The sequence below is a fragment of the Pezoporus occidentalis genome, unplaced genomic scaffold (genome assembly GCF_034315485.1).
Source record: "Pezoporus occidentalis ecotype Australia unplaced genomic scaffold, CSIRO_AGI_Poc_V1 ctg9, whole genome shotgun sequence".
In the NCBI taxonomy this organism is placed as follows: domain Eukaryota; kingdom Metazoa; phylum Chordata; class Aves; order Psittaciformes; family Psittacidae; genus Pezoporus; species Pezoporus occidentalis.
The window spans coordinates 558,693-580,889 of NW_026916262.1; the positions used below are offsets into that span (position 1 = coordinate 558,693).

The 22,197-nt window shown below is 39.6% G+C and overlaps 1 protein-coding gene across 1 annotated transcript in view; it reads left to right on the forward strand.

The window, feature by feature from the left end:
* Positions 1 to 559: 559 nt before the first annotated feature.
* Positions 560 to 22,197, forward strand: part of AGMO (alkylglycerol monooxygenase) — a 136,860-nt gene continuing 115,222 nt past the window's right edge. The window contains 5 exon segments of the mRNA XM_062604977.1: positions 560 to 617; positions 620 to 687; positions 7,172 to 7,266; positions 7,268 to 7,300; positions 20,593 to 20,744. Coding sequence (XP_062460961.1) covers positions 560 to 617; positions 620 to 687; positions 7,172 to 7,266; positions 7,268 to 7,300; positions 20,593 to 20,744 — 406 coding nt within the window.

The window sequence follows — 22,197 nt, forward strand, 5'->3', positions numbered from 1 at the left end:
GATTTAGATTAGATAAAAGGAAGAAATTCTTTACTTGGGTGGTGAGACGCTGGCATGGGTTGCCCAGAGAAGCTGTGCCTGTCAAGGCCAGGTGAACCTGGTCTCCTGGAAGGTGTCCCTGCCCACGGAAGGGGGTTGGAAGTAGATAAGCTTTAAGATTCCTTCCAACCCAAACCGTTCTGGGATTTTCGTGATTCTGTGACTCCCAGGAGTGGGCCATGTACATGATGACACATAACCTTCCTCCTCTTCCCCCAAGCAACCAACCACCAAAAACCCCACCAACAAAGCAACACCCCCACCCCCCAAAACAAAAACCACACAAACCCCCCCTCAAAACCCCAAGAAAACCTCCCAAGTAGCACGAGCGAAAGAGAAGAAAGAAATGTGCGGCTCTTCCCGAAGCAACCTCAAGTCCCCCGGTGTTGTGGGTACACGCAGTCGGACCGCTCTAGAGCCCCAGTCGCTGCTCCGCGGCCGGGCGCCGTCGCGGTGCTGGGCAGGGGGCGGTCCCCGCTGTGCGCACCTGCGGCGGCGCGTAGCGCAGCGCAGCCGGCCCATGGGGAGCGAGGCGGGCGGCCCGCAGGTCACCACGCCGGGGCAGCAGCTCCGCGCCCTCTTTACGTGCTGCCGCCCGGTGAGAGCTCCTTCCGCACGGTGGAGGAGGTGCCCGACTACGTGGAGAAGGTGAGAGCCACCGCCGCTCCGCTTCCCCCCTCCTCCCGGCAGCATCCCCCGCCGTACCTTGCGCGCACCCTGCGCGGCTGCCGCCTGCCCTTGCGGGTACCGCAGGCAGCCCAAAAAACAACGTCCGAGAGACGGCACCTAAATTAAAGCACCTTGTCTTTGCTTCCGCTCCTGGGCTCTCTGCCTGCAAGCTCCCTGTGTAAACTGTATAACCCTGCACTCTATTTTAATGTATTTCAAGTGAAGGCTCAGATGCCTTCTCCTAATACCGGAAGCTAAAGTTTCCAGAAGAACACCCCAAATATCTGAGAGTTGATGCTAATACTGTTCAGATTGCCAGTGCTGCTGGATACAGTGACAGAACACTGAGCTGAGTGAACCAGAAAACCCCATGCAGTGTTTGGCTATTATGGTTCTTAAAGCAAGCAAAAAGTCAGGTCTCTTTGTGTGCTTAAGGCGAGTGCTACAAGCTCAGCAAAAGAAAGAAAAATAAAAAATTCTGCTTAAAGTAAAAAATAAAGGTTGTTTAAGAGAATTGAGAACAAATATTTGTGTTGGGACAGTGCTGGGTCCTAAAGCTCCAAGGCAAGAGTACAGAGGTCAGGGGTGAGAACTCCTTTGTCAGCAGGCAGCAGCATATCCCTCCCTCCCCTCCTGCCTTGCCAGTTTATCCACTTCCATGGAAGTACCTTTGCTGCCTTATGTCCTACCTATTGCAGAAACCTTGTTGCCCAGTTCCTGCTAAACCAGGACCAGTGTCCTGGAGCTTTTCATAGAGTCAGCATGTAAACACTATTATGTCCTTGTCAAAGTAAGTTCAGCCCAACTTCACTGAAGGTCCACACTTCCTGCACAGGTCCTGGTAGCTCTGGTTAGCTCCTCTGTCAGGTAAACCTTGGCCTGCAGCTGCTGTTGGGGTTGCCATGGGGGGCGTCATGGGTTGCGTAGAGCCCTGCAGCACCAGCAGCAGCTTTCTGGGAATTGTAGTGTGCAGCAGCCCCCCTCTGATGCCTGTTGTCAGCAAACATCACCCTTCTGGATCAGGTGAGCAGGCAGATGCCACAAACCCATCCTGTGTGTGCAGTGTCTGATAGGCAAGCTGTTTTCCTCAGAGGCATTTTTCAGCTAAGCTATAAGTGTCTTGATTGAAAAACAGTGTCTAGAGCATAAAAGGTTTGCCCAGTCAGCAGCCCTCTAGCTCTATTGCCCATCTCAATACCTTTTACTGTTTCTGTATTTCCAACCAAGTATCATTCACTTTCTTGCCTGCAGCATTCCTTAACATCTCTGGGTTTTCTTCTCCTATGTAGACCTGTGCAAATATTCAGCTCAGATCTTGGCCAAACTTGCAGTTTCTTTGCCCGGACACAAAGCTGTAAAAGTTTGAGTAAGTATTCTTAATACTTCTTTGAATTATAAAAGTGCCTCCATGCTTCTGCTGTTGTAGAGCACCATTGTGGCAAGTTTGTAAGTGAATATATACCTTGCAAAAAATCTACACTAAAAAAGCTTTTGCTATTATGGCTATACTTTAATTGCTTGAGTTAGTTGTACTAGAAATCCACCCCCCCCCCACGCGCCGCAGTGCATTTGTTGCTGGAACAGACATTTTGCTGCTTGGTTAGGTGGGTCTGTAAAAGTCTTTTAAATGGTGTAACTGTCTTAACTGTACGGCTTTGCTCTGAGCATAGGCAGTGTTCACACCTCTTCTTCTAGCCATGTGTCTCTGGGGAGAAGGCAACTATCTACAGTCCCTCTCCAGCTGCTTGTCACTTGTTTATTTGACCTACTGGTCTTGCAGCTTCTCTTAGACTGTTCAGGGAACAATTGCAAGAACAGCAGATCCATTGGATTCAGCAGGGCTAGTTTCATAGTGAAATGGCTAGTGATGAGCCATTCACGGGGGGCTTGGAGTGATAACCCCTTGAGTTGCTACAAATACAGAGGTGGATGTCTGCATTCAGCCCAATGCAGAACAAAAAATTCCTAGTGCAGAGCTGGTAATAAATGAAGGCCTCGGCTCAAATAGTTCACTCTAAAAGGCAGTAACTGTGATGGGGGTGTGAAACAAACTACTGATAACATTTGTGTCTCCTAAACATTTTTTTTTTTTTTCTCTGAGACACTATATAGAAGTGGGGTTTAGATCTCAGCTCTGCATCATGTATTAAGTGGATGAGGGCATTTCTAGTACATTAGATCACATGGCTACAGCTGTGGTGATACTCACCTTCCAACATTAGGCAGGAGTCAGAACCTCATAATTCACTCAAATATTCATGTTTTTAGCGATCTGCAAAATTGAGCACTTTGGTGATTTGCAAAATATATGCACTTTGTAGAAGTAGCTCCTTTGAGCTAGTCAGTTGTGCAGCAAGTAGCAGCAGTGAGTGAAGCAGCTCTGATTTTCAGAACAGAATAATTTAGTTTGCTTAACTTGTGTGGTCTACTTTCTGGCTGTGGTTATATTACTTCCATTTTCAGAGGATGCGTGACAGTTCCTGGTTCCTGCGTCAAGCTCTCTATGTTGGCAGAACCGTATGTGAAGGCTACAAGTCATGTTTAAAACATGAGGTGGTCAGCTACCAGTGACTGCAGCAGTGCCCTTGGAAAAGTCACCCATCCAACTAATCTCCAAAATTCTGGGAAAAGGGGATCAAACCCTAGACCATAATCACAGAATTTAATTTTATGCAAGCTTTTGTCATATAGAATTAGAAACCCTCAAGTTTCCCTTATTTCAGGGAACAGAAGGGAAAGTGTTAGTCAATTTTCTTTCTCCAGGGCAGAATATTCTGACTCTTACAATGTATATTGATGCTTGCCCTGTCCTTTCATGAGCATGCTCTATGCTATAGATATCATATGATGCTCTGCATGCTCTAGGGTTTTTGATACTCTTATAGTCTGCAGAAGGACAGATGGAGTGCTCCTTTTTGCTTGCTGAATAGTTTTCATGAACAACAACAACTTCACTTTGCTTCTTGCTGCATTCTGAAATTATCACTTAAGCTCAGTAAAGACTTTCTGAGTCAGCCTCAGGGGGAGAAAGCGCTGTTCCTTCTGATGAGAGCCTCAAAATGAAAGCTTTAGATTTAATAATCACTGTTTTTCTTTTCTATTTACTGTGTGATTTTGAGAGCTTAAAGATTAAGTTCACATTTACACTCAATTCACATTTTAGGCCTTGCTTCTAAATAATGAGGCCCAGAAGCTTTGCATTTAGTTTTACATGAAAGTTGAGATTCTTATGTTATAAGGACCTGGGACTTTAAGAAAACAGAAACTTGTTTCAAGACTTGCAATAAAGCCATGAATTTATGCTGAGTTTCAACTTAGAATATTATTTTTTGCAAATGTATAAAGAGGAACTGATTTTAGATGGTTCTTTGCATTCTGCAAGAGTTCTGCAAGGGAACACCTCTTAGTGCTCCAAGTAGGACTTTCAAGTTATGGATCAGTTATTCAAGTACATGGCAAGCTAATGCAAATCTCCGTTAAGTATTTCTGGTGATGGGTGAAGAGAAAGAAACTGCGAACAGAGAGTTAAACAGTTATAGACCAGAAAATATCAAAAGGATCCAGCTTCTGTCTCTGACCTGTGATGCCAACAGTGATTATTTCTTACATTTCTGCCATTTAATTTGTAGGGGCAATCCCTGAAAAGTTTTGTAGAGCTACCTATCCTTAATGGGTTCCTTAAATGTCTTTATTGACACTTTAACTTAAAAAGAAGCCCCAAGCAAGTAGTTGTTAGGCTAGTGGGATTAATATCTGTATTACTGGCTCCTTTTTCCTGAATTATTTGCATCATCCTTCACTTTGTGTTTAGACTGTAGGCTGTTTGGGACAGGGAGTGCTTTTTCCTTCTGTTTGTGTGGCATCTAACATAGTACAATCCCACTCCATGACAACAACTACTAGGTGTTATGGTCACATAAATAATACATACTAGTCTTGACATAGTTGATCCCTTTGATCTGCTTTAGACAAAGCTTAATGTGGATATGTGGGAGAGAGGTAGTAATTTCTTAGATACTAGGAGGTATGCCATAAATCTTTTCTTTCACGAGCTCCCTGATGGGCAGAAGGTTAAGGCTGTCTCTTTGTTGTGACACTCCCTATTTGTGAATCAAAAAGTGCTGTCAAATACTTGGCTATCTTACAGCTTCACAGTGGGAAGAAAGTATCTAATGAAGTCAATAAGAAAGAAGTTATATTAGTGTGTATCAGTATAAAGTCAAGTATTTTAACCATTTCAGAAGTTGTTAGGTTAAGTGAATTGCCACACAGAATATAGGTATCGTATATTTTCTATTAACAATTTTCATTCTGTGAATAAAGAATCCTGCTTGTTCTGGCCTGAGCTCATTCAATTTGCTATGCAGCTTCTGCTGTTCCTTAGTTTCAAACTGCCTGTAGTCTGTGCTAGACCTGTCTCTTAATACTGTGGTTAAGTGTTTCTTAGTTTTATCTCTGCTGGAATGTACAGCTATTGTCACCTACCTTTGATAAGTTAGGAATCTGTTCTTTAATTATATCAGTTAAGACATTAAAGGTCTTGTCTTCTCAGAAATGAAGCAGCTATGCAAAACAAGGAGTACTTATGTCTTCAAATAGTGTTTCAGTGATTAAAAATGGATGGTGGTGGGGTGTGCCCTTCCCCTTCTCCTCCCTTGGATCCTGGTTAGGCTTTATCCATAGGCTTGCTTCCACAGGTTTTTGTATCATCAGTTAGCACATATCCAACACAGGCTTTTAGAAGCCTAAACTGCTGTTAAAAAGCAAGCTAGGCAGCTAAATTGAAAAGTGCCATGTTGATATTAATCTCTGTTCATCTGTTATTGTAATCTAACCCTGAGCTGCTGAAGTTTATGAACTTTCACATTTCCTAGTTGCTATAAATCTCTGGCTGCTTGCATGGTTTGAATCATCCAATTCTTCTTTGACTGAACAGTCTGGTCTATATCCATCTTAGTCTCTTTAGTGTCCCAGCCTTGTAGGAATTCCCAGATATCTCACTTGGCAACAAAAATGAGCAAATGAGCACCCTCCAAAATGCAACGGCATTTGCAGAGGCAATATGATTCTTCCATTAAATGTTGTATAGGCAGGAGCAGCCTCTCCTCTATGCAAAGCCTACAGTTTGGAGGGCTTCAGTCAGGAAATCTGTATGTTTGCAGGTCATTTGAAGGAGATAGCAGAAGATGTCTAGCAGAGGTTTGGCAGCTGATGCCTCCTATAGTGGTGCAGAAAGTCTCCCTGCTCTAGCATTTCTCTTGTCCTGCAGAAACATGATGGGAATTTTATGCCTTAATTAATATCGCTGAGGAGTTGCGTGAATGTCTCCAAAGTCATCTAAATGTTTTCTACAGAGTGAGGGGGGCAGATGAAGAATCATTCATTTACACAGAGTTCTGATACATGTAAAATAGATCATTCCTATTTACCTTGCTGCTGGCCTTCTACATTTTGGTGTTGCTGGCTGGTATGTTGCCACTACTCTTCATTCTTTCCACTCATGAAGTGTAGGGAGTGTTAGGACTTCAGGGTCAGTAAAAAAACATGTTTTTTCTTGCCTGTGCTGATAAAAATATGATAACAGCTGTAACATCCTTCTCCACTGATGAAAAATGGTATTGTCACAATATTACCAGTCTTACCACTAGTCACAACCATACCTTCATCTGCTGGGTGTTCCTAGCATACATTTTCAACTTGCCAGTTGGACAGCGTGAATTGAATCCTAGACTGAAGAAGTATTGTGGGTGAGAAATGGTTCAGTCTTGCTCATCATTATATTTTTCTTGAGGAATGCAGAAAATTGTTTTACAATTACTACAAAATTAAAAAAGGGAATAATGTATCATTACTATGAGAATGTGTTGTGTGGCCCAAATTGGAATGGGCTGCATAGTTAGTGTTACATAGTTTCATCAGTTACTCTGATGAAAAAGCAATCAGAAGAGCTGTTGATACCTGCAGCAAAAAGCATGGCTACAAAAATGCTGAGTAGAAAAAACTCACTTACTGTGTCTTTCAGATAATATTTTTGGATGCCAACTTCAGTGGCTGAACACGTTCAAAACCTGGTTACATACCAAATTGAAAGCAGATTCCATTTTGCCTTGTGGTTGGAGGAATCCACAAATGTTGCTGCTCTGACAGATTTACTTGAATGTGAGAAATACCAGTTTGGAAATACTTTCATGTTTTGTTTTGGTGCCATTAGCAGTTTGTGTGCAGAAGATACAAAATGTAATAGTATTGGACAAAGTTAGTACACTGGATTTATGCCAGTGTTATGGACTAAATGGTGGCCTTGGTTGTTCTGATTCATGAGGTTCATGTGAAGCTTTATCATAGTAGTAGTTAGTAAGTTTCCAACAAACCTGAGAAGTATCCAGCTGCATAAACTGCTGTTAGGAAAGCTGGTTCTAATTCTATTTGTGTTGTGACTTCTTTTCTTCAAACTGTTTTTCAGAGTATTCCATTCTTCGTTGCTTTTATTGTGCTGGAGTTTGCTGTCTGCTGGGTTCAGAAGCGTAAGCTGTCAGGTCGGATCAATGATGGCGTATGTTCTTTCTTTAGGTATTCTGTCTCGACTGCCAGAGTAAGTATAGCTGTTATATTAGCTTAAGATTGTTTTTTATTCACTAAGAACGAAGAAAAGAGAATTATATATTGAAGTTATTGCTAACTGAAAATGATTAAACAAGGCGTCTGGATTTTACTTTGCTAAAATGAAGTTGCATAAAGCATGTAAATGTCTTTCTAATCTGTAAGGCTAAATATGATACTTGCAGGATATTTTCCATGTCCAGTTTTATTAATCCTATATTTTATATTTGTTGTCACCTTTTGCTAATTCTGAGACTTCAGCTGACTTGATCATATTTTATGTTAGACTGTAGGTTAAGATCTGAGATTTCTTTCATGAAACTTCAGAAAGAAGAAAACAAAATGACCAATAAACCAAAATAAATGAATTATTTTCATTAGCCTTTAAAAATTTAAATTGTGTACCTATAATCAGATTGATAGAATTGTGAATATGCATGTGATACAGAGTTCTTCGAACTCAGTCATAATCTTGATTTTTAAATCAGTGGGTTTTAATGCCTGAGAAAATTATTGCAGATGTGGTCATCTAATCTGTCTTCCAATGTAAAGGCCGTAGTATTTGCCTGTATTAGTTCATGGTGAATAGAGTTGTTTTTTAAAGAAATATCCATTGTGGATTAAAGAAATATCCAGTAAAAGGGAATGCAGAAGATTCCTTATGTAAATTGCTGTGAGTGTTTTTCAGGAGCTCTAATTACTTCTGAAGAGTATTATGTTTTAGGTCTGCCTTTGATATGAGCTTCAAGATGATAGGTTTTGTTACATCTTTTTGGTTAGAATGGGATTACATTTCTATGCTCCATGTATGAATTTACAGATTACCATCAAATTGTATATAATCCTTTCCTTACATGAAGAAAAGTGTCTATTGTTTGAATTTGACTCTATGGTGTATTTTCAAGTATTCAATTATTCCCACAGTCCTTTTTCTGAATACTCTGCAGGTTTTTCAGTCTTCTTAGTGTTGATGTCTCAAGTGGACTCCATATTTCAGAAATAGCTACATCAGTGCCAAATAATGAAGTCATTTTTTCGCTATTTCTACTTGTTGTTCTTCCCTTTATATATCCCAGGTCCTTTGAGCCATTCTTCATCCCCATTTTTCTTTTAGAGTCTGTGGCTTGCATTCCTCATTCATAGGCAATGTGTTCTTCTATTTGGCTACATAGAAATGCATGGATTGTACATTTGGCTGTCCTGAAGTAGTGTGAATCCATAAAATGTTCTCTTTGTTACTTAAGGATACATGGTTTTTGTCATAGAAATTTTTATTAGAAATCTTCTCTTTTGATCCAGGTTACTGATAAAATGCATTAAAATTGCACAGCAACAAAAAAATTATGCCTTCTGTCAAGTAGCACACATTTTCTGAAATGTGTAAATCACCCATTTTGTAATCTGTTGATCATTTGATGTTCATGGGGTTTTTACTTTTTTTTAACTTTCTAATCAAGAAAAGTTTTGACAAGGTCTGTGGGCTTTTAAATTAGGTGCAAAGACAATTTGTGATGTTAGTTATCAGTAGTAGATATCATGGCTGAAGCACTTTAAGGAGTTTGGCAGATAAATAATGTCTCTCTCAAAACTCTTCATATATCTGCAAATAAGTGGCACGAGCTTTCAGCATGATAAGTATTCAAACATAAGGTAATGTCTTCAAACATGAAGTACTCATTTAAGAACTTTGTAAAGGTATTTTTGCAGCTAGTGTGTAGTGTATTGTATGTTCAAACCATTTTGTTGCTTTTCATATGGCTTGTGAGCATGATCTTGAAGGAGAAATGTTAATTTTTTCATTATATTTTAAGCTGTAAGAAAATAAATATAAATAATTATACTGTATTTACCAGTGTAATATTTATCAATAGAGTTGTGTGCACCCGCACACAAACCTGATAAAAGCTTACTCTAGTTTTCATGCAGCTAATATTGGAATAGTTCAAACGTCGCTTCTTCATCTTAACTCAAAATTCCTAGTCAGTCATACACTTCACAGTGAAATACTGTGGGTTTCTTTTTTTTTTTTTTTTTTTTTTTTGTTTGTTTGTTTGTTTGTTTGTTTTTTTTTAATTATCTGAAATATTCAGGACTGATTAAGTTAAACAAAGAGACCGTGATACACATAAAGTGAATGGTTTTGTGAGGCTTTTTGGCTTTAGTTTAAGAGTGCTAAAATGTTTCAGATGCACTTATTCCTGGAAGAAATACTTGCTAAGAAAACCAGTGTGTGTGAGTGGAACACAGCTTTGAAAGGTGCTGAGTACTTTTATTGTTTTGGCACTCAGTACTTTGCTGCAGAATTTGGCCTGCGGGGTATGCAGTTTTGTTTTGGATGAGAATTGTTTTGCAAGGTTGTTTCAACTGAGTGAACCGAAAGATCCTGAAGGACACAAACTTTGCAGGATGAGGCAGATCTGCAGGATTGGTGCACGCACTTACTGCTACACCAGCACAAGAAGTCTCTTCCAGGTCACTTATGCAGCTCTCATGGCTGAAAATACAACACTCTCCTCAGTAGCTCTTTCCAAAAAGAGTTCTGTAAGTTTTTAACTTTCTGGCTGAATGTGAAAAAAACAGGCAAAATACAGACTTTCTAAATTATTTAATTGCATGTTACTATTGCAATTCCAATGGTGACTGCTTAGTGTAACACCTCTTTTGTAAGTAAAAGGAGTTGTGAATAATAAGACTGGCTTAAAAGGCTTGAACTGAAAAGACGGAACAGTTTATCCTTCTGTCTTCTGCTTCCATGGTGTTAAAGAGCTGGGTCAGAAAGGAAAGCTGATGCAAAATCTGTTGCTAAGACTTTCACTTCAGTCTTTCCCTTTCAGCAGAAAAAAGGTAGGGAAAGCTGACAGAAACTGCTAAAACAATATTTCAGCAGAACCCACAGCATCAGGGGAAATAGTAGTGCAAATCATTAACAGCTGAAGGTTAGATTAACACACCATTGATTGTATCCTCTCCTAGGGACTAATTTTCATTTTCTCAACCAGCAGCAATGGTTTGCCACTTCCTTAAAAAATCTGTGGTTGAATCTAAAATGGTGGGCTTCAGTCTGTTAGTCAGAATGAAGCTTCAGATGCATCATTGCAAAGATGATTACATTTAATGAAAAAATTAGGAGTCACAGACCATATTCAACCTCTTAAGTATGTTTTTCCATTTCACAATCTGTAACAGAAATACTGCATATTTTGAGGGAAAACAGTATTTATTCAGTGTTTCTTACTTCATCGATGGAGAAAATGCAAATCATAAATTGGTGATACTTGTATGCCAGATATTAAAACTGTAGGTGCAGTAGGAAAAGTCTAATTGGACAAGGCAATGTGTTTTGTTTTCAGGCTTATTAGAATCAACAGCATGTAGTGAGTTGAATTGCTTTGTGCATACATACCATCTCTTGTAAAATAGACCATACATTTTTTAAATATGATTTTCTCTGCCTTAATTCATGCTCTGCATTCCTCTGCATGTATGAATACTAAATGCTGTATGCAGTGAAAAGTAGTTTGGGGGAAAGGGAAAAACTTGAATTACTAAGCTTACTCCCAGCATCCTAAACGTTGGTGGTTAAAAAATTTCTGAGAACTTTTATCCTAAATAAATAAATAACTTTTTTCTAACTAACCATTGCCAGGAGACTTGAAATGCTGCTTTAAAAATATTCTCCCAAGAGAAAGTTTATTTTGGGTATAAATATCCACTATACAAGTATGTGCATTATTTCATATTGACCCATTTCTTCTTTTAAAGCAGCAGAACATAAATCAAATCAAAAAGTGTTTGGGGGATAACTGATGTAGGTGCATTTTCAAACTAGCTGGGAAAGTCTCTGCTCTTTATGGTCATGCTCAGTTGCCAGTTTTTAGTGTTCAATTCTGCAACAGTCGTGCAGTGTGTGAGAGTGTATACATATGTCTTAACACAGTTTTGTCAGTCATGCCTGCAATGAACTTCTGCATTTCTAAAGAGCACTTTTCAATTTGTGTGTATTACATACTTTGTTTTTTCAAACAAAGGAGATTAGAGTTATCTGAAGTATTGAACATCAGAAAGGGATGAGAAAATGCTTTTTGATTAGCCCGTGCTATTATCCGTCTTAATATATCTGCATATCATCAATAATGTAACCAAAGGAGTCAAATCCTGTTTCTGCTCTTAAGTATGTCATCTAGATTTTAAATAATCTTTTTCCAGAAGTTAGATTGAAGAGGCAGTTTCATGTGCATTTTATACCAGTATTGCTGCCAAATGAAGCCACGTTTGACTGACTTGTGCTTTTGGTTGCTTATTCATACCTCTGCACCTTCTTTCTTATTACCAGCATCAGCATTTGTGATACCTTGTGGAAAGTGGCCCAGGATGCAGGTTCTACACTGCTCCATCGTATTAACCTTCATCTGTTCTTACTGTGGCTGTGCAAAATATTGTGCTAGCATAAGAAATGGGTTTGGAGAAAAGCAGTCAGAGTTGTAGGACAAGAAATACTTAATTCTTTTGTAGCATTACAGTGTTATTTCCTTTAAAACAAAGGTAAATTTGCAGTCTGAAACCAGAAGTTTTCAATTCTTAAGAGTAGCGATTTGCAGAGTTGATTAGAATACACGCACTTCAAGTTCGTGCAAGCAGTTCACAACCCCTGTGGAGTTGACAGTGTCCTGACAGAACACAAAATACTTAACTGCGTGGATTTATCCATTTAAAGTATGTCCTGGTTTTCTGAATTGTCTACTAGATACTTCACTTACGACTATAGAAAATTATAATCTCATGAATTAGCGATTGCATCTCTTGGAAGAAAGTTTGATACATGCGGTTTCTTGTAAATTATATTTTCACTTCAAGACTTAATAAGTAATTTTTTTTTCTCCACATCTGTTTGACTAAGGCTTTGGACAGATGTTTATTTAGAGCGTGGTCAGATGTGTTGCTTCTGATCCAGCTGCCCCCTCAGATCTGCCAACATAACTGCACGTTTAATTGCTCCCTAACCTGGTCCTGACAAAGTGATCCAGCTAAAAGCAGAAACAAAAGCCCCCCAAGAACTATAAAAGAGGTGTTTAAGCTCAGCTGCATTCATTTTGACAGAGCCAGGTCAGGGAGCAGCTATGCATGCAATTATGCTGGCAGGTCTGAGCGCTGGTAACCACCACACTTAGGGCAGTGATGAGCAGATGGGGCCAAACTGGAAAGGTAATCACTTAACCTGGTTAAATGGCAAGTAAAGCTGCCGTGCCATACCCCTAACACAAACTAACTTCTGGCTACCGCACTTTTGTCCTTCCTGTACTTATTTATGTAGTCCTTCCTTTCTCTTGTGTTGGTTCAGGTGCTCATCAGATGCCATGTGAAGTTAATTTCAATTCGCTCTGAGAGCAAAAGGTGTTTGTCTAAGGCAGAGGGACAGGCAAGTGAGTGGGAATGCGGCCGCCAAGAGCTGTCAGAATCTAGGCTCGGGTATTACTGAACCTGCAGTCATGACCATGCCTGCAGCAGCTAGCTATGACAATTTAAGACACTACCTGTCAAAAGATGTTTCCAAACCCCATGATTTTAGCAGGTAACAAGCCTGAAAAGACAGAATCTACCACTTCCCCATTCTCTCTCAGTAGCACTAGGTAGTTACATATTTCATAGAGCACCCTCCTGGCTGCACTGTCCCATATACACCACTAATTGTTCCCACATTTTGCCAAAGGTCACAGCCCTCTCAGAAGAACAGCTTTTGAAATAACTCACTAAACTTCTGTAGGTAAAGCAGTCACAGTAGGATAAACAGTTTCAATAAGGAGGTACTGCTGTGCAGTGGGAGCTGGTAGCATTTTCAGCAGGCAAACCTGACTCTGAAAGGGGATTTTCTAAATCATTTCAGTTAAGCTCATGGCAGTGGCTGTCTACATGAACAGTCTTTGGTCTAATTGGTTTGAAGGTTTTTTGATCTGGTTTGTCATGGATAACTAAATCAGTAAAAGTTAAGATAATTAGTCCACATTAGAGTTACTGCATCAGTGTAACACAGTTTTATAAATTTGATGTAAATCATGCTGTGTTCTCAGGCAAGTCCAAATCCAGCTATGCCCATCAAAGAAATTAGTGCTTCCTGCCTGCTGTCAGATGCTTACCACAACCCCACAATCCCCAGTTACCATCTCCACTTCCGTCAGTGGTGAGTCCTTCCCAGGCATATCAGCAGCATTACCTTCAGTGGTTTAAACTGCAGAATTTTGTTAACCTGGTTCATTTTGTTTGAAGCAGGCTGGAGAGCACCCATGTGGGCAGAGCTTCTGGCACAGCACAGGAGTGCCAGTGAGCAGCCTGGCATGCATGGAGTGCTGCTTTTTGGTAGTGACTAAGGAAAGCTCTGAGACGGAGTTTAAAACTCTGGAGTTTCTGATGAAATGACATACGAGCTACTAAATATTAAGAGGAAGGCTTTGGGAGAGTTTGGGATGTTCTCAATCAAATTGGCTGAAAGACTGGAACAAGTGGTAGTCCCTACCTACCATAATGTTCTAGAGATTGCTGCATTTCAGGCACGCCTGTCAGGGAGCCAGTTACTCTTTTAGGTTGTAACCTCTTACACAGACGCAGCTATTTGGAGGATGTGTATTTGCCTACATCCTTAGTATTACATCATTGCCTTTTTCTGTACAGTGGAGCCAGTAAATGGCTCAGTGATTGCCCTTTCCTGAATCTCGGAGCCCAGCTTTGCACCTGCCATGTCCTTAGAACCAAAGACAAGCTGCCAGTGTTTGTTCTCAAATGTGCTTGTGCTCTTCTGTGAAAGTACAGATTGTGAGCTGAGTTTACCTTTATTGGAAATATGTTATTGATTAAGTTCAGTAGTCTCTGTAGCTTACAACATACTAATTCCTCAAACCCATGTATAGATTTTTATTTCATTTTTCTGTGTTTTTCTTTAAGAAAAATTGTGTCAGTTTGCATGAATTAAAAAAAAAAAACAACACAGAAGAACTGCTTCTGTGTAGAGTATTCTGAATGAACCACTTTTCTGCTAAAAGATGCATTAAGCTTAAATCAGGATTCCACTAGATGGAGCACAGGGGTAGCATTTTTAGAGCTGGCAAACCTAGTTTCCTAGGTCAACACCTAAAAGTTATGGAAATTGGGGAAAAATGTCTCCTAATTATTCTGTAAATCAGTGATAGAGGTCTGCAAAGAATATACTTTCATTACTGTGTATATCATGGACAAAAGCATACTACCATTTTAGAAGTTCAGAAGTATGACCAAAGCAGTTCCATAGAAATTCTCATGTAGCTATTTTTTATTTCATCATTTGATGTGCTATGAAATTAAACTAGCACTGAAATTATTTAACTATATTTTTCTAGACCATAGGAATATCATCTGCTACCAGTTCCTTTGTTATAGGTAAATTCAGAAGAGCTAATCTGAGTTGAATAAAATACCCTTTTCTCTTTCCTCATGACTTCTGTTTATATGTGACCTTTGAGAATACTATAAGCTTGTTCCTAATCTAACTTAAACTGTAATGCAAATTTTCTGACTTCAGTGGAACAATCAAGTAGGAGAGATCAAAATCAGATAATCTATTAGAAAAAAGTACTAGGTAAGCATTTGTATTACACTTACATGGTGCAATTTCCACAAATACTGCAGTCAGGTCCATTGCCTTGCAGAAGACAACGTTCTAGAATCTTCCAATATTGTATGTCCTGAAGTTACCGGAACAGAATTTACTACCCAGTGTGCTGTGCAGATAGATAGGTATAAATAGGTCTAAAGAAATATAACTTCCATTCTCATAAAGGAAGACGATTAAGCTACAGTGGCAGCACCTCAGATGTACTGGAGTTTTTCAACCAGGATTTATAATCTTTTAAAGATCACATCATTAAATTTACCAGAAGACCTTGCATAACCTTAGGGCAAAATATGTTGCTACTATGGCATATATCACTAAAGGCAGTGGAACTTCATGTGAAAATGTTGAAGTTGTGCTTGATTTTTAATTGATTGCTTATTTATGTATGAAAGAGCAAAGATAAACAGCAAGTGACTTCAATTATATAGACAAGACTTGGACTTAATAATAAAAAAGCATAACGCTGACTTTTATTCTTTTCCTTCCAAAAGCTGTTATTTTATGTTTTGTTCCACCCACTACTGTAAGTTTATATGAATGTCTTAAATTAGAGGATAAAATGTTAAGTGCAACGGGAATAAGTTTGATAAAGAAAAGCCATCTGTCAGGCAAAATGTTATGCAATACTGAGTACAGTACAGCCAGTAGGGATACCAAAGCCACCTCCATTTTACTTCGTTTAGTATTTGATAGGTTTTTTTCCTCTTGGAGGAAAGCTGGGGATTTGCATTATTTAGGCTAAAATGCTAGAGAAGAAGGGCGTACTGAGGAAGAGGAGAGGCTTTGATTCAGCTTTTGTGTCTGGTGGGAACGTTTTCTCAAAATGTAGGTGCTATTTCCTGTAATCAAGGGCTTTCCAGAGCCTGATAATCATTTCCCAGCTGTGCCATTTTGGTGAATTATTTTTTAGCCTTGGGTTATTTCATGACTGGTTTTGCATATTAAGAATGGGAGAGGATCATATTCATCTTGATGATAGAAAACAGGGAATAAAACTCCCACAGCTCCCTCTCCCTTTCCATCCACCTTGTGGAAAGTTTGGCTTTGTGCTAAAGCGTGAAAAAAGCCTTGACTGTAGTATGTCAGGCATATTTCAGCTCGATTTGTGTCAACCCTAATAAGTCAGCTGACAAGGTAATAAATTGGGTGTCTGTTCAAGACCTGGCACCTGTACAGGAAATAAAAGGGATTTCAGTTGCAGGAGGTTTGCTTTGTTTTGCAAATGGACCTTTTCTCGAGGCTCCTCTACCTCCTCCCCCCTTCTCGTTTTTACTGAAATCCTGTTATCAAAATGTTTATTTCAATTGTGATTGGAGCCAGTTTTTCATATGGAAAAGAAAGCTCTATGAGTATCCTTGGAAATGGAAATCCTTATGCTTTCCACTCTGAAACAAGGTTTACAGAGCATTTAATTATTCATGTATCCTGCTGTTACATATATGGTCTGAATAATTTCAAATTATTGAGGAGAAACTGCCTTTGTTCAGCATTCTGAAACTTTGCATTCATGTAGTTTGAATCAGGTTAGGAAGACTGAATTTGTTTAACCCAGGGACACTGTATTAGTAATATCTCACTATTTTTAATGATAATATAACCTTGTGACCAGGGTGTCTTAACATGTTTCCCTCTGTGTCTGACCTCCAAGGATGCAAGTCTGTTAGAGCTCTTGAGAGCTGAGCTTTTGTAGGTCCAGCTGTAGAGTTGTGTTTTTAGCTCAGGGGCCCCAGGTTGGTTCCCAGTGTGATGCAAGGTGGTGAGTACAATAGCGGTGAGGGCTGAGGCGGTTTCCTTCGGGTCTGCACTTTTGACACACCGATTTTCCTCCATGCTTGGAAGAGAGACAATAGTTTCTGTCTCTGTCTCTTTTCCTTTGTGGTGACTGTCCTGGGCACTATGGAAGAGGGTTCCTAAAACTTTGGGTTTAGGCACTAAGGTTGATCTGTGAGTTTCAGGAAGCAAAACAGGACCTTGTATTTTTTGAAAGGGGCAGTTGCCTTTTTTTCCAGTTGAATTTCCTCCACCTTTTCCCTCCTTCATTATCCCATGGGGATCTACAATAAGTAGATCTTCATTTCCACATGGAGAGTTCATCTCACAGAATTTCCTTCTTGGACTTTTTTAATTAGAGGAAGTGATAAGCTGACCCAGTGGAAGGAGAAGGGGGGAAATGGTTTATTAAAACAAATACTATCAGCTTTGAGAAAAGTATGTGTGAACTTCAAAAACAAGGAGATGAGAACTCTCTCTCAGAGGCAAAACAGTTACCTAAGTGCATACTTTGCACATAAGAAAATATTCAGCAGAAATGTTCAAAAATCCAAATAGATAAATCTGTGTAATGTATACAAGGTTTTCATACACTCTGTCTGTTCTAGGATTTATTACTCCTTATGAAGAAGATTCAACTAGATGACAAGAGTTTTGCCTATCTGCTTCTGTCATGTTTATGGTTAAAACCAAACATTTAAATGAGGAAAAGGTTTTCTGAGTTCTCTTCAGCATTTTCAAAAAGTGAAAATGGAACTTGAGGGAGAAAAAAAAAGGGGCAATATGAATGTTTAAAACTCCAAGTGAACTTTGTAATTGAATGCAAGCTCTGGACTTTCCTATCTATCAGACTGTAAATTTAATAAAAATACTTAGCTAAGCAACTCTTCTTTCTCCAGCATTGCGTAGTGATATGATGGATTACTCTAAATTAATTACAGTAATCAGCTAGTGTTATGTGCTGTAGCGTTGTGATTCAAGCATGAAGGAAAGAATGTACAGCAAATTACAGATATAAAAAATGTGTTGTAGGGTTAGCTCAAGTTTTGCATCTTAGCCTGTGGAAAAGAAAAAAAAAAGGGACTCAGGGTGAAATACTGAAAGCTGATCAAAAATGGAGGAAATGTACCAATTCACATATCTTTGGATGTACTGCAAAGGCATTATAAGTTAATAAAAGCAAAAGAATAAAGTAAGAAAACAGTACCTAATAATAACTGATACTCTGTGTTGCAAGAGGTGTTTTAAATTTCCTAGTCATTGAAAAGATGTTAAGAAATGCCCATTTCTTTGTGTTTGAATAATATCAGCTCCCTTCTGACCTGTTGTGAAAGGGATTGAGATTTTATACTGAATTTTACAGATGCCTCATGAGATGAATTGCAAAAATCTGGCTGGACACATATAATCTTTAAAAATATTTATAGAACACAGCTCTTATGAAAATTAAACATGTTCCAGGTGTGTAAGTTGTTTTTGAAGTGGTAGGTACACCTGTCATTGCTAGTAAAGAGAAATTCTTCATCTGCCAGCTGCTGAAATGAAACTCCATGAGTTTTGTTGTGTTTCGTTTTTGTCCAAGAATAAAACTGAGATGATTGTAGTAAAGGTAGGAATGAGTTGCAGGTAAGATGTGGCAGCTGGCTGTGGAAAAGATATTAGTTATCTGCTTCCCTCCAAGCAACAACTCCAAGCCACACTTCCACTTCTTGGGATAAAATGGTGGATGTGATACTGTTCAGCTTGCAGCCTAGTATTGGAAGCTTGGGATTTTCAGCTGACTTTGTTCTCCGTTAGTAGAGAAGCTTAACAGCACAGAAGCTCAAGATGTTTCCTTCTAGTCTTATTCAAAACATCATTATAGAGAGAGATGCTAATGCCAAAAGCTCTGAATGGTTATCTCTGCAAAAACACAGAGGTGACTGCAAGATTCATAGCATGGGGGTGGTTTGCAAGCTGCAAGAGCAATGTTTGCTGAGGTGACCTCATGTTCCAGTGCATCTATCCAAAAGGACAGCGCATGGCCAGGCCATTTTCAGGGATGTTTTCCAGGTGTGTGAAACAAAGCTTTTAGAGGAGAAGGAGCAAATTATGTCCTGTTTTAGTTTTACAGATTCAAGTGTTTGGGGAGTTATGCTGTAAACTACATAAAAATAATCTAGCTGGAAAAAGAAAAGGGGGGGGGGGAGAGAAAAAAAAAAAGCAGGGTTTGGGAAGAAGGGCCATTGAGAAGTGGCACTGAGACAAGAATAAGCAGACATGCACAGAGTAATGCATGGAGACTTTTTTAGCTGATTTCAATGTAAGGTGAAGTTCCAGGTGAGACTAAAGTGAGAGATGTAGGTCCATCATAGACTTTTAGCTGAGGTTTTGCAAGGCTGTGACACCTACGTGCAGTTTGTTACCACCTCTGCTCAAGTAGTGCCTTGCAGGTGTGCCATTTACAATTTCCATTTGAAGTTCCCTGAATTTGAATTTATCAGTCTTCCTTCAACCATGAATATTATTTATAGATTTCTAAAACCTTGCACAACCTTGCACAAAGGTAGTGTTCTGCTGCTTATTTCTCCCTGCCCCCTCTAAAAATAAAATACCAGCAGCAAAACATCTGAGAACTAGGTTTAATTTTTCCTCTGTGTAGGTGATGGGGCTAATGATAATTGTATTTCTGATTCTTAAGCACTAAACTGAGGTGCATTTGATCCATAAAGAGAGATATGTGTGACTTTCCAACGATTACTGTCTTCTCCCTACTATTTTTTCTGCTTGCTGCTTTTGAAATGCTGCCCAGTTCAATTCACCACAGTCCCACAAGCGTCTTCAGCAGCAGAGCAAGGAGGGTAGCAGGAGAAGGTGTGAAGAAGCTGCTGCAAATCCTGCTGTGGACTACTCTCTTCTACAAAAATGGCAGTTTATACATCAATCTGCATTTCATAGCTACCTAAGCCGGTTGTCACCTGGGCCACCCGAGTGCCCAATCGTATTTCTCATGCTGGGGTTATGCTTCCTGATCTGTCCAAATACTCACCCAGCAAAACCAAAGCAATTTGTTTGAAAACAGCTCAGCCTCCAAATCAGTGAAATGGAGTGGAAGTGGTGGGCACTGAGGTGAAGGTGTGACTGTGGTGACCCAAATTTTTATTAACCTAAACAGCTGTGGAGAGTTAGCACTAGATCTGGCCTACCCATCCTGGAACTACCTTCTTTTTCCTTCTCCTTGTCTCAGCACTGTCCTGCACTATAGCTGCTCACTCCCTGTAGTCCAGGAACTTGGCACCAAAGAAGTGCTGTCTGCTGGCTTTCCCACCTTTGCAAATTTGTGATTTTATATTTTTCCTCCCCCTTTTCTGGCAGTCCTGCCATTTTTCTCTACCAATTGCCCTTTCCTTTCTTTTCAAAGGCACTGGGGTTTATCTCTTCCTCCTTCATTTATCCTCTTTTAAAGTCAAGTGATACGCTGAGCAGGTATCTCACTGCTCCCTAAAATTATATCACCTTCCATGACCTTCCGTGCAATGGGAATAGTCAAGGTATTTTAATGTCATACATTAATGTTTAAGCATAATTGCTGCTATGCTTCAGTCACTTCTGTCTTTTGAGTTAGCAAGGATGGGTTTCTTCCAGATTTAGGAAAACAAGAATATCATAACACCTGCAGCACATGGAGTGCTTCAGCCTTCGAGCATGCCTAATGCCACAGCATGGATGGTGAGTGGGTGAGGGTTGGTTTTAAAAACCTTTTAAACCTCAAGCAGAGGTTCCACTGATGTAGTAGTTAGTAGTATTGCTTGACAGGGGTTGCAGAACTTGGAGACTGGTTTTATGACTCCCGTTATCAGAAATTATAGAAAAAACTTTTTGGATCTCTGTTTCAGTGTTTTATTCAGAAGAGTTGGCTTAATTAGTTATATCTACATATGGAATAACTACACACTCTTTGAACTTCCCTGGGACTCACCATGGACATGGTATTTGACGCTCCTGGGAGTGGACTTTGCATATTACTGCTTTCATCGCATAGGCCATGGTAAGCGTTAATGATTTTTTAACATATTAACATATTAAAATACAAATTAAAATACAAAATATATAAATTATTTATTAATAAAATGAGGTAACTATTTATGTTTCTATACTTAATCTCCTCTAAGCATACATAGCTGTTTTCCTTCCCAAGTATTATTAAGGACTCACTTTCGCTTTGACCACAGAAAACAATTTATACATCATCTTCTGTATAATAAACGTGATTTCGTGAAGAGTGAAGTATCATAGGAAAAAAATAGTAAGTACATAAAAAATTTAGGGCCATTATCCTTATATACTTTTATTAAAAATACAGGACAGTACAGATAACTATTTTAGAACCTTGGGAATTTGGAAAATGGAGGGCAGTAAAAGTAAGGTGTAATGACAGGAGAGCTGGCCAATTCATCTGTTTCTGTGTGGTTTTAAAAATCTTTTTAAACGTTCAATCATTGTTTAATTGGTAAATGAATGAAAATGTCTCTCTACTTCATGTATATATGGACGTAGATACACAAGTATGTATAAGATGGTTTCGAAACCTGTCTGCAATTAACACCTGACTACATAAATGCAAGCCTTGTCTTGGTTTCTTTCAGGTTCATTTTTAACTTGCTTTTATAGTGAAAAAGAGAAAGCACAGTTTAGAAAGGATTTAGCTTTTTTTTTACTGTAACAGTGGAGCCCATGTAAATCATGCCACTCATTTCTGTACATATATATTGTGAAGATGTAATGATATTGATTCCTATGTCTGTCTTGTTATGTAATTCTCTTCTATAGCGACATTTTTGCTTTAGCCTTTTATATCACATCTGAAAATGCAGTAACGCTCTCAGTCCTAATTTGGGGCCTGATCTAAAGTCCGTAGCAATGAAAGAAGAATCTTCCTGTTGTTTAAGAGACTTTAGACAGGGCTTCTTAAGGCAGAGCGCCCACAACATGCAAAAACTGTGGGATCTAGTGACGCTAGTTTATGTAATGCGCTTTCAGAAAGGGGAAAAGTTTTGGTGCCAATAGGTCAGCGGAATATATGGAAGTAGGTAAGAAAGGAGCGTGATCTGCTGCGACGAGTGGGAGGGAGGAAGGGTCCCTCCCAGGTGGGGATGGCAGGCAGGCGTGAGAACAATGCAGGGTGGGTGCAGGGGGACAACAATGGTGGGGGACGGGGCGGGAGGTGAGGAAGCAGGGGGAGCTGGAACAATGCGGAGGGGGGACATCACGGCCGGGAGCTGGGAGCCCAGCGTGGGTGTACACAAGACTGGGAATACGCTTCGCAAACAATGACATTAACAGTGCTGGCAGGGCTACAGCCTCAGGCTGAGAACTGGACCAGAGCGGGAGGCTATTCCTGCATTTAAAAATATAAATAGTTGCCTTCAAGTGTTAGAAAATTACTAGCCCGACTGTGCTTTCACTGGAGTCAGTGGTAAAATTCCCACTGGCAGAGAAGG